This window comes from Equus asinus, chromosome 17 (assembly GCF_041296235.1).
Source record: "Equus asinus isolate D_3611 breed Donkey chromosome 17, EquAss-T2T_v2, whole genome shotgun sequence".
Lineage (NCBI taxonomy): Eukaryota > Metazoa > Chordata > Mammalia > Perissodactyla > Equidae > Equus > Equus asinus.
The window spans coordinates 15739173-15753225 of record NC_091806.1 but is presented as its reverse complement, the minus strand read 5'-3'; the positions used below and the strand labels follow the sequence as shown (position 1 = coordinate 15753225).

Below are 14053 nucleotides of genomic sequence, written 5' to 3'. Positions count from 1 at the left end.
CATATCCTTTATGGAGGTGGACAAGAGCTGGAATTTCATTTGCTCGGTGTATAGTGTCAGCTCCCAGGAGCATGGAATCTGGCATCAAATATATCTTCATCTTAGGTTGCTACTTAATATCTCAATGAATTGGTTTAATTAGCTGAACTCTCCTATGTTTTGTTTCCCCATATTTAAAATGAGTATTAAAATAGTACCTATCGCATTTTTATAAGTTAAATGCATGCAAAATGTTTACAAAATTTTTTAGACAGAAAATATGCTCTCATTAAATATCATTTGACATATAATGATGCCTTTAATCTAAAAAGCATTTAGCAGATTAAGTCTGTAGTAAATCCTGTATGATCTACATCTTTTTTTAATGTATAAATCTCCCCAAAGTTTAAAAAGTGCTACTAAAGATGTATAATGTTCTGTCCATTTCAGATGTATTGAGTTTCTGCTGTGTACTCTGAATTCAACTCAACCTCATGGAAAATCAAAACAATGTCACGGAATTTGTTTTTATGGGCCTGTGTGAAAGTAAGCATATAGAGCTACTGTTCTTTTTCTTGTTCCTGCTCTGTTACATGGCTGTCTTAATGGGGAATTCCACCATCTTACTCACAATCACTTGCAGCCATCTAATCCAACAACCCATGTACTACTTTCTCTGCCACCTTTCCCTCATGGACCTCTGCTACACTTCCACTGTGGTCCCCAGGCTAATCAGGGACTTAGCTGCCACAAGAAAAAATATCTCCTATAACAATTGCATGACCCAGCTCTTCACTGCCCACTTGCTAGGAGGTGTAGAAATGTTCATCTTGGTGTCCATGGCCTTTGACCGCTACATTGCCATTGTCAAGCCCCTGCACTACGTGGTCATCATGACTCGGCAGAGATGTAACATGTTGATTGTCATGGCCTGGGTTGTAGGTTTCTGGCACTCTGTTGCTTTACTGTTCATGGTACTCAATTTACCTTTCTGTGGTCCTAATCAGATAGATCACTATGTATGTGATGTGAAGCCTCTTTTGAAACTAGTGTGCAAAGATATTCATTTTGTTAGTATCTTAGTGATTGCTAATTCAGGGACGGTGGCAGTTGCCATTTTTTTTGTCTTAGTAGCTTCTTATATATTCATATTATATAATCTTAGGACCTATTCCTCTGCAGGGCGACACAAAGCTCTCTCGACTTGTAGCTCTCACATAATGGTTGTAGTTTTATTCTTTGGGCCCTGTATCTATATTTATGTTCTACCTGCAGGGAGTGAGAACAAGGATAAGGAAATCTCTGTGTTTTACACTGTGATTGCTCCAATGTTGAATCCTCTCATCTATACCCTGAGAAATGTGGAGATGAAAATCACCATGCAGAAGGTGTGGTCTCAAATGGCACATTCAGAATTAATGTAACTAAGGTGATATTCATTGTGCTTTGAGTCCTGCATCCCAAAAGCATTTATCATTTGAGATATTATAGAAAACATATAAACTTTCATTGGGGAGTTGAAATAAATGATCTCTGACAATATATGAGCCAAAGAACACATTAGTGTGATTTAGAATGCAATCTGCACTTTAAAGTGTATGACTACGTGCATTTGAGTAATGGAGACATGTCCTTCTAAAGTAGACGTTTGATCATGTCACTGCCCTCTCCAAAAATTGGTATGGAACCCTATCTTCCTTAGAGTAAAATCAACCTTTTCATTTGTTTATCAGAAATTTTCAAAGTTGGTCTGAGGCTAAGTTACTAGTCCTAGAAGTCACTGCACTGGAAGAAAGTATGGTGTCATAATGATAGGCTTTGGGGTCAGGAAGAAATGGGTGACTACTGATTGTAAGTTTTTATCTCTGTTTCTTGACAGTTTGCTTTAATTATACAAGTCTCTATTTTTAAAATATCTATGAAATAGGGTAATATTACCCTTCATAAAGATGTAGTATTACTTTGGCTAACACACGGGAAGTTTTAGGACCGTGTGTGGTGTATAGGAAATTCATGTCAGGTCATTTTCCTCTTTTCCTTCCTGTCTTCATGTGTTCCACTTTGCTTGGATGTTTTCCTCCAACTACACTGGAACCCTCTACACTCTCCAAACATTCTCTGAAATCTCTCATCTTTGTGGCTTTATTTTTCTATATCCTCTGCTTAGGATGCCTCCATCCCTATACTTCATAGTGCACATTTTACATGCAATTCATACTCCTGATAGTACTTTATTCAGAAAGACTGCAGATCCATCAACAGACTAGAAGTGTTTGAATTGCAATACAGCTGAACATTTTCTGTATTTCATATTTTTATTTATTTATTTTGAGGAAGATTAGCCCTGAGCTAACATCCGTACCCATCTTCCTCTACTTTATATGTGGGACGCCTACCACAGCATGGCTTGCCTAGTGGTGCCAGGTCCGCACTCGGGATCTGAACAGGCGAACCCCAGGCTGCCTAAGCAGAACGTACACTTAACCACTGTGCCACCAGGCCGACCCCCATTTTCTCTATTTCAAATAATCCTGTGCCCTATAATAGTGTTCTTTCTTATGAACTATGTTTTTCCAGTTTGACTGACCCATTATATTATGTGCTATATCATTATTTTTCTTTTTGTCTCTCTTTTCTAAGCAATAAAGCTGGCACAAATTAAGATGTAAATAAAGAGCATCTGAGTTACGTTCAAAGATGTTATCTTCTCTTTTTGACTATGTAAATTGTTCTCACATATCTAGAACTTCCCCTTTTGTCTTTAAGAATCATGCCTTAATATAAAATAAGTAATGTCAGAAAGGCTGAAAATTTAACAAAAATCTCATGGGTCTATCAGGAAGCGAATGAAATCCAGCAGACCTCAGCCTCCTATAATGTCTTTTAACTTATTTATTTTCTGCATTTAGGAGGTACTACTATTTTAATTATTGTTTACTGCCATGTCCATCAAATCACATAACTCATTATCAGCTCTGTGCTCTGGCTCCTATTTGTCTAAACATTTTTCTCTGCCCAGGCACTTGTTTTCTCAAGTGAATGATTGCATTCTTCCACACATTTTCCTTGAGTTGCACCTGCCCCACTGCAAAGGCAAATTCCAGGAAAAACTCTATGGAGAGTAGAGTTTGCCTTTAATGTCAGGCACCCTTGATTTATTGTTTCAACTCTTACAATATTTTGCACATCTAATACTTTTTTCCCCCTCCTGGAACCATACAAACCTCTGGAATATGAGGGGAAAACCCTGTAACTCTTCCATAGAAATTAACTTGAACGAGTTATTCATAATTCTGTTTGATCTGACTAAAAGTAGAATTTTTCCAATGAAAACTTTTTTAACTACAAAAATGTGGTGTGCATATGTGTGCCTGTGCGTTTGATGACTGTGTCTGTGTGTGTATGGTGTGGGAGATCTTGCGGGTCTTGAGAACCCGTCAAGGGAAATTCTTACCCCATCTGAAAGAATATTATGAAAGAAAACTAAACAAACCTTTTATTATTATTTATCTTCTTTTCTCAAGGGTCCACAATATTATTGGGAAAAAAAGAAGATATATGAAAATCCCACAAAAAAAATATGTTGACTTAAGATTAGTTGTCTACTTGCGAGGTGTTCTTTCTAGGATTCACTTTCCAGCCTGTAGCACAATGCCTAATATCTTCAAAAATATCTGTCAAGTTTGGAAGAATTTGATAAAATGTTTTGTTTAGCATGTGAGTATAAACACAGAATATTTCAGAAATATTTATGGTTGTAAATGTGTAATTTAAGAAATTCTATCCACTTATACAGGAATGTATAGGTAATTTAAAAGTCCACCATTACAAGTTTATTAAAGGAATACCTTAAAGACCTAACAAGCACTCACATTACACAGGCACATTATTTAAACTCCAGGGTGTCAGAAAGCATCAGAGTGCAAGATGCTTAGAAGACCTGATTGGGACCTAATGGAGATATCGAAGGCCATAACCAGCTCTCAGTGTTGTAGTTCTATACGACTTCCTGTCTCACTCACACACTGTACCCCTCATTCTCTTCCTCAACCCTACATCTATTTCCAGGTATCCATTGAGAGGGCGAATTTAGACACCTCTAGCCTGTTCTGGTATTCTCTTCAACACCTGAGAGAGGTCTATGATTATAGTTATCATATATCTTAAGTTTTTCAAAACATTCTTAATTTCAAATACTTTATTTTTTTCTCTGTGCCTAAATCTTCAACTTTCCCAGAACATTTTTGTTTACCAAATATCTCTTAAACTACCTGCTTCATCTGAAAGTACACAAAATTGACTTATTTTACTTCATGTTCTGATATTATTACTATAAGATGAGCTATGAGCTATACTCTGAATTGTGTTCACCATAAGAAATATTGGACTAGCAGGTTTTTTCTCCAATACTTTTTTCTCAAGACCCTGAGACTATGTCATAGCAGATGGTTGGTTTTTCTTAGAATGGACCTTCCACATTTCAATATGTATTAGATCCACATTGATTAAAATGCATTCTCACATGCAGGTGGTCATACTGTTCTGAGTATGTCAGGACATGTGATGTGCCAGGATGTGTTATGATGACCAGGAGGCTAGCTCTGAGGTCAGAAAAACAGATTAATGATAGTTTAGCTGTGTGACCTTAATTAATCCACATGAAGCATCTCACTCAATTCTTACCATGAAATAAATATTCTATATGTGGTTGCAGTTACTCCTCTTGTGACTGGAGGTGTATTGAGGATTTCAGAGAATTTATGTACCTTCGCTAGAGAAGTTAAATAGTGGGACTCATAAGAGGTTGTATCAAGGTTCTCTTACTTTGAAGCTCAAGTTTTTAATCACCGTGTTACATTTCCTCTCCATTTTCAGCAACAGCAGTTCTAGTCCTAAAAATAACTTACTGAAAGAAGTGCAAGTGTTTTGCTTTCTCAGCACCTGGGGCCACCTTTTGTTGGGGAGAGGGAGATGGAGGTGTTGGTGATTCTCACCCTGCATGTAACTGGAGCTAAGCTTGAGATTTCTTCCAAAGAGCAAGGTCTGTTTGACTTCATTTTTCCCTCAAAATAAGGAAGGGACTCTGAAGGTCCTATTTGGCCCTATCTAGTTGCTAGGCTTCCTTATCTAAATATCTCAGAGGTCTGCCAGTGGTACCACTATTTTGGGTACATATATTATCTGTGATTGGATTCCCAAATAATTTTAGCATTGTATTTCCCAAACATTCTTTATCTTTCTTTTAAGGTTTTGTTTCCTTAGTCTTTTTTATTTCCTTCGTCCCCAGTGTTGTCATCTCTATGATAACTTTATAAGATAACACGTGCAACATGATTTGAATGCACCACAATTACACTTAAACCATAAGAATGGTCAGGACATAGTATGTTTTACTTAAATTAATTTCTTTCCTTCCAAGTGCAAACTCTTTGTTACTGTATTAACACATTCTTGAAGGCGTCTTTGCATGGTATTTGTTCCCTTCCCAGCTGTTTCTTTTCTCCATGCAAATATGCTTCCCTCAGGCTCTCTCTTTGATCCATCCAAATAACCAAGCTACAGTTTAATTCAGGTCTGGATTTATCTTGAGAGATTTCCACATTAGAATCATTATGCCTATTGTAGATAGAATTCTGGGTATTTTAGATTTTCTATAATGCTGAACTATGTAGTTTGCAGACATCTTTTCCCAAACAATTGAGTACATGTCAGTAAGAAGATTGGCCTTATAGTTTTTGATTCCTGCTACTGAAATGGATGCATAATCTCACTTAAGTCCAAGGATAACTTATTTCTCCCTCTTTGAGGTTGCTCATATGCTCTTTGCTATTTATTGCAAACAAGATCAAGCACATAGAAGTTTGAGCCGTATGCTCATTCTACTTACTGTTCCTGTTAAGACCACGTTTAGTCTATATCTACACTTCTAATTGGTGGTACATTGGTGCTAGTCATACACATTTATAGTATAGCAAATCATTACCTAGAAGTAGTATTGCCATATCACAGATCATGACCACCTTAGTAAATATTGTGAAATAGTGGTTTAAAGTTTGCACAATTTTATACCACCACCAGTAATATATAAGATTTCTATTCTTCATATTAGTATTTTGTAGTTGTTATCTCTCTTTTCTCTTGATTGATCTTGGCAAAGGTTTCTGACATTTATTAATTCTTTCAAGGAAACAACTTCTGGCTTTGTTTTTGTTTTCCATTTAGGATTGTTAATTATGTCATTGATTTCTTTCCTTATATCTATTATATTCTTACATCTACATTATATCTATAATTATTTTGTTTGTATTTTCTCAGGTTTTGATACCTAGGATTCTTAGATCATTTACTTGCACAATACTTTGTTTTGTAATGATAGAGGTGATATTGTTACACATTCCACAGATTTTAAAAAGATAATAAAGGAATATTATGAATATATTAAGCTCAACAAATTGAACAATTTAAGTAGAATGGGAAAATTCCTCAAATGATGTAAACTATTGAAATTCACTTAAAAATAAATAATAGATAATTTCAATATCTCTATGTCTCTTAAGAAAATTGCATTTCCTGTCTCAAATTTTGTCAAAGGAACACCCCCATACACATATCTTCATATGTGAATTCTACAACAACTTAAAGAAGAAATAATACTTATTCTACACAAATTCTAAACAAACATAGAATATAAAAGATTACATCTGAATTTGTTCTACAAGGCCAGCATTTCTCTGATTCTCCTCTATTACTGTAGCTTTTCTATACGTCTCAGATCTTTCTCCATATCATATCATCATTTTTGAATAAAGACAGTTTGTCTTCCTTTCCACTATCATTGACATTTTCTTATTAAAGTGAGTTTAGCAAGGTTTCAACATATAATATCAATCCACACAAAAATATTGTACTTTCTATTAGTATCAAACAATCAGAAGATAAAGTTTAAGAATATCGTATGGAGTGACATCAAAAATATGAAATACTTAGGAATAAATACCACAAAACATGTGTAGCAAAAGTACATGGAAGCTGTAGTAATTTGTTGAGAGAAGTTAAAGTAGACTTTAATGATCGAAAGCAATCCATGTTTATCGACCAGATGAAAAGACCACATTCAGGTCTCTTCTGCCCACCTTGATTTAATCTCAAAGAAATATACCTCTCAAATTAAAGCAGATATTGTTTTTCAATTCAAAATATCATTTTAATTTATTATATTATTTTAGTTATTTTTATCTTTATTATATTATTTATTATAACATTTTAATTTATTATATTATATTGTTATATGGAAAATTAAAGGATATAGATTAACCCACACAACTTTATAAGAGAAAGAAACTTGAAGAAGTTACAAGTTACACTAATAGATTTAAAAGCATATTATAAAGCTACAGTAATCAAAGTAGTTTGGTATTTTCATAAAGGTAGACAAATTGATCAATGGAACAGCCCAGAGAGCGCAGAAGTAGACATGCACGTTTATGGTCAACTAATTCTCAACAAAGCTCAGTAGGCAATTCAGTGAAGAAAAGACAGTCTTTCCAACAAATTGTAATGAAATAATTGGAGATCTATATGCAGAAAAAGTAAACCTCTGTTTGTACACCATTCCTTGTGTAAAATTTAATCCAAAACATATCCAGATCCATACATAAAATACAAATGAATAAATTGTTACAAAGTAATATGTGAGGAAATCTTTACGATTTTGGATCAGGTAAAGAGTTCTTCGATAGGATGCCAAAAGTATGTCTTAAGAAGGAAAAAAGTGGTAAGTTGGACTTCATCAAAATGAAAAATTTTGCTGTAAGAATGAGATAGTGAATAAAACAAACAAGTTACATGCTGGAAGAAAATATCTTAAAAGTATCTAGTTACTAAAGAACAACTATTCAGAATAAATAGAAGTCTCTCAAAACTCATTGAGAAGAAAATACACAACCCAGTAAAAATGGGTAAAAAATTTAAACAGATTCTTCATCAAGGAAAATGTACCCATTACAAATAAGTACATGAGAAGATACTAAACATCATTAATGATTAGGTAAATACAAATAAAAAACACAATGATAATGCTACATACACACTTGAAGACTTGAAAAACTTTCAGTCTTTGCCTACCTGAGAACTCCCACCACTTTCCCTGAAGTATTTGCACTTTTTCACACCATCATTGCTCCAATGTTCAATCCTTTAATCTATACACTGAGAAATTCAGAAATGAAAAAAAGCCATGAGCAAAGTTTGGTGTCAAATGTCATAGCTAAACATCTTTACAAAAAAAAGGAAGGACAACTAGATGTGCAATGGGAGAAACAGAAAATTATCTCACAGATTAATTGTCCCATTGGTATCATTTTATGAATGACATAAATGGGATTTAGTGATTTAAAGTAGCTACTAATAAAATACTAGTTTTACCCCACAAAAATTGTGTTGGAAATTTAGTTAATTTTGTGAGATTTTTGAGATGTTGTGAGTATGTTTATACACATAAAAATCATCTGGCTATAGCAATTATGACACTGCCATATGAGCAAAGAATATTGATGTAAAAAAGAAAAACTTAATTATAATGATATGAGAAAATTCAGGTTTGATGCCTTCTCTGTTCATCATCAATGACTTACACTGGAGAAAGAGACCCTTCATTTATTGTTTTAACTTGACTAAATTGATTAACCTTGTGATTTTTAGATTTTTCATTTTTAAGTAAAACGTTGAATACAGTAATATTGATAGCACACAAAATTGAAAGGATAAAGTAAGAATACCTAGGAAAGACAACTGTACCATTCGTAAGCCTGGAATCATTGCCTATCTAGAGAATTAAACTTTTACAACATAAGCCTCAAAACTCTTTCTATGGTTATGTCTGGGTTTGGCTCAGCAAGTTATCTAAACTATCTAACCCCTTCCTCATTTCTTAGTGAGACAGCACTTAGCCATGATTCACTCCACACCTATGAAGTCTTTTCTAATAAAACCAAACAATTTCTCATTTACTCTCTTTTTAGTTGATTTCCGAACTAAAACATAACTATTTCTTATGCAAGCATATTTCTTATTGTCTAATATTTCTTACTGAGTAAAGTACCTGAAAAGTTTGACTCTAAGTATCTCTGGTTTGGTATTATAGTGAACATTGTTCGCTTCTTTGTTTTGCTGCACTTTTGATAATTATAATGTTAATTGTACAAGTAGTTTCAAAAAATTGTTTTCAGTGTAAACACAATTGTAGTTTTTGCACATACTTGTATGTATTTTATACATTACATTTTATTATCTTTAGTTGGAGGGATTGTGAAGATTTTTAAAAGATATATATTTATTAAATTTTGAATGATTTTAGACTTACGTAAAGGCTATCAGCATGGTACAGTTCCTGTATGTCCTTCACCAAGTTAGTCCCATTGTTGACATCTTATATTGCCATGGTTTATTTTTTTTCAATAATCAGAAACCAATATTGATAAATTAACTAAACCTTATGTTTTGTTTTCATTATTTTTTCACTAAATTTATTGAGATATAATTGAAATATAGCATTGTGTAAGTTTAAGGTGCATAATATGATGATTTGACGCTTCTGTATATTGTGAAATGATCCATAAGATTAGTTAATACATCCATCACCTCACACAATTACCTTTGTTTTGGGATGAAAACATGTAAGATGTACTCCCTTAGCAAAGTTCAGTTATTTAATACAATATTGTTAACTACAGTCCCTATGCTGTGCTTTAGACCCCCAGAACTTATTCATCTTATAATGGAATTTTGTGCCCGTTGACCAACATCTCTCCATTTCCCCTACTGGCTACCATCCTACTTTCTGTTTCATGAGTTGGGCTTTTTAAGATTCCACATATAAGTGAGATCATACAGTATTTGCCTTTTCAGTCTGACTTATTTCACTTAGCATATACTCTCAATGTCCATCAATGTTTTCTTAAATGGCAGGATTTCCTTCTTTTTTGTGGCTGAATATCTATATGTTACACAAATATTTAATATATATATTCTGTATTATATATATGTATATAATAAAGATATATCACCTTCTCCATTCGTATGTCAGTATACACTTAGATTGTTTCTATGTCTTGGCTATTGTTAACAGCACTGCATTGAACATGGAGGTGCATATATCTCTTACAGGTAGAGACTTCATTCATGGTTTCTTTATGTTCCAGGGTCCAGTTCAGGATATCATGTTGAAAACAGTTATATTGTCTCTCTACTAGTCTTCCCTGGTCTTTGACAATTTCTTACTATTTCCTTGTTTTTCATGCCCTTAAACATCTTGAAGAGTAATGGTTAGTTATCCTGTAGACAGTCCCCAAACTGAGATTTTTTTTTAGAAATCATACAACAGAGGTGAAGAATCCTTCTTGTGACATCATATCACATCATATTCACTTGACATCACTGGCGATGCCAAAGGTTATCACTTGCTTAAGGTAGTGTCTGTCATGTTTCTCCACAGTAAAGACATTATAGTCCCCATTCCTAATCTTTTTTTGAAAGTAAGACACTGAATCTAGCTCACCCTTCAGGGAGATGTGTGAGAATGAAGCTTCACCTCCTATGGTGGTAGTATTTGCACATATTTGGAATCATTCTGCAGGATTTGTCTCTAATCTCCCATTCATTCATGTTAGTATAGCAATATTTATATTTATTTTATACTTTAATCCAATGCTATGTTATTTATTTTGTTACTCAATTTATTCAATCTTTGGACATTGAGAGCAAATCCAATTTGGCTCCTGTGTCCCTTTGGCATGCCGACATTCTTTAATTTCTTTGAGAACTTACTGACTTTATAGTACTACAAGATACTCAAGGCTCATCTTCTATTTCCCATGCCCCAGTCCTAGAATCAGCCATTTTTCCTAGGAACTCTGCTTCCTTTTTATTGGAGAATGATATTTAGAAACCAAAATATGGGAAGTGGATATCCCAGGTATGCTTGTTGCTACTGGGGTGTCATGATTTCTATACTTCCCAGCAGGCATGTATACAGCAGGTCTGTACACTGACTTTTGTGTGCACATATATCTCTAATTGTTTCTGTATCTATTCATCTGTGTATTAAACTAAAATTTGAGTTTATACTATCTCTCTGTAATCTCTGTCTCTAAACCAGTAACACATGGTTTTTTCTAGCCATTATTCCAACCATACACCATCCATCATTTTCCTCACCTTTATGTGTTCTGAAGATAACTGACCACGTAGAGCAATAAGAGTAATAGTGTATTGACTGTTTATAGTATAGGGAAATCTGAAATGTATGGCAATAGTGACACAAGTGATGAGAGGGAGGAACTGGAGATATTCTGTTATAGGAATCTTTCGCTACATGGGAAGTCGACTCACATTATTTGAAGATGTAATCATATGACTTAAAAGTACATTGCTGGGGCCTGCCTGGTGGCATAGTAGTTAAGTTTGCATGCCCTGCTTTGGCAGTCCAATATTTGCCAGTTCAGATCCTGACCATGGGCCTATGTGCTGCTTATCAAGCCACGCTGTGGCAGATATCCTGCACATAAAATAGAGGAACATGGGCAGAGATGTTAGCTCAGGACCAATCTTCCTAAAAAAAAAAAAAAAAACAAAACACTAAATTATATTGCTAAACCTAGGGAAACCACTGGCAGTGTTTTCAAAAGAGGTATAAATAATAATCCAATAAGGAAGGCAAAACGGAATTATAAAAAACACTCAAAACCAGAGAAAGCATGGTAAGGGAAAACAAGAAGTAAACAACAAATATATCAAATAGAAAGAGCTAGTAAAATGACAGATTTTCACCTAAATATTTCAACAATGATTTTAAGTGTGAGTGATCCAAATACGTTACTAAAAAGATAGGGATATAAGAAACAGTTAAAAGTAGAGGGATGAAGAAAGATACACCATGAAAATATTAACCAAAAGAAAACTGAAGAAATGTTAAATTCTGACAAAGTAGACTTCAGAAAAGGGAAACTATCAGGAGGTAAAGACTAATATAGTGTAATGATACAAGGATCAATTCTCTGAGTAGACATAACCATTCCAATGTTCATTTTCCTAAAAACAGAGAATCAAAATTGATAGATCTAGTAGAGAAACGGATGTACAATTACAGTTAGAGACTTCAACATCCTTTTCTTACTAATTGTAAGCAGAAAATCACTAAGACTAAAGATTTGTTGAAAACAGCACTATTAACAAATTTGACATAATGGACATTCATAGACACATTTCATCCAACAAGAGCAGAACATGCATTCTTCTTAAGTGTACATGTTACATTCACCAAGATACACTATATTCTGGATGATAAAACAAAACTTAACAAATTTATAAAAATCATAAAAGCCACTTTCTCAAACCATAATAGGATTAAATTAGAAATCTATAACAGAAACATTTCTGAAAAGGATCTATATTTAGAAATTAAACTATACATTTTTAAACAACCCCTGGGTCAAAGTGGAAGTCTCTAGGGAAATTGTAAATAAAGTATTTAGAACTAAATGACAATGCATCATATTAAAATTAGCAGGATGCAGTTAAAGCAATGCTTTAAGGAAATTTAAAGTACTACAGGTATGCATTTTTAAAAAAATCTAAAATCAATAAGCTAAGTTTGCATCTTAGGAAATTGGAGAAAGAAAAGCAAATAAAACCCAAACCTAGCTGGCAGAAGAGAGTAATAAATATGAAAAATGAAATCAGCTAAATTGTAAAAAGAAAAAAACAATACAGAATATCAACAAAGTCAAAAGCTGTTTCTTTGAAAATAACAATAGAATTGATAAACCTCTATCCAGGCTAACCAAGAAAAAAGAGAGATGACACATTGCCAATATCAGGAATGAGAGAGGGGACACCACCCCTCATCCTACAGAAGTGAAAAAGATATTTGAACAACTTCATGCCATACATTTGACAACTTAATTGAAATAGACAAATTCCTTGAAAGATACACACTATCAAAACTCACTAAAGAAGAAATACATAACCTGAACAGACTCACATCTATTAAAGAAATTGATTTTGCAGTTAAAACCATCCAAAAAAGGAAACTCCTGGCCCGGATGGCTTCAGCATTGAATTCTTCCAAACATTTAAAGAATCAATAGTTCTAATTCTTCGTATTCTCTTTAAGTGAAAAAGGAACATTTCCCACCGCGTTTTATGAGATCAGCCTTACACCAGTAGCAAAACCAGACAAAAATACTGCAAGAAATGAGCTCTAAAGACCATTATTCTCATAAATATAGACATAAAATTCTTTGAAAAAAGTTAGTAAATCAAATCCAGCAATAAAAACCAATAAATCACAACAGAGTAAGGTTCTAGTTGTCTTTTATCTCCAAATTCTTTCATCCCACCCTAACTCCATTAAAATGAGAATGTCTACTTCTTGTGTATTAATTCAAGACATTTTGGGGTGCGTATTTAACTCTTTTTCTCCATGAATGAGAATAACACATATGCTCAAACATGCTTGTGATGAGTCACTTTTTTCACTAGGGAGTGTTCACCTTTCTCAGTATCTCTGGGCGCTTCTCTACCATAAGGCATCTCACTCTGCTCTTTATCATGGTTTTAGGTGTAGTGCTAGCTTTGTTTTTGTCATTTTGCTGGGTTTTTGGAGGGCAGGTCCTTTCTTTTTTGTCTTTGTTGTCTTGGTAGCTGTTAGCATGGAGTCTTGTTGATAGAAGGACCTCTGTAAATAGCTATTGCATTGAACTGGCCCCACTCTGAGCTTGCTTAGCATTTCATTTCCAGCTACTGGTCTTATCAATTCAAAACATCTTGGCAACATTTTTTTTTTAATAAGAAAGTTAATCCTAAGGGTTTTCATTTTTGCTCGTATTTCCTGCTTATTCGCATCCTGGTTCATCTTGTAACTCCTCAGTCTTTTTCTCAAATTTACCTATTTTATTTCAGTCACTAATTATTTATCATCTACTTTTTTCTCCTCTGGCTTTCACTTCTCTTCCAAATATGCGTGTCCTCCAGAGCCAGCTTAGACCTTTCTTAAAGAGATTCAGCATTCATCAAA

General features: G+C 34.0%; 1 protein-coding gene across 1 annotated transcript; it reads left to right on the top strand.

Annotated features, from left to right (window-relative positions):
* Window positions 1-473: 473 nt before the first annotated feature.
* Window positions 474-1403, top strand: LOC139040920 (olfactory receptor 4P4-like). Its single transcript, XM_070488624.1, has one exon. The coding sequence runs from the start codon at window positions 474-476 to the stop codon at window positions 1401-1403; it is 930 nt and encodes a 309-aa protein (XP_070344725.1).
* The last annotated feature ends 12650 nt before the right edge of the window (window positions 1404-14053 follow it).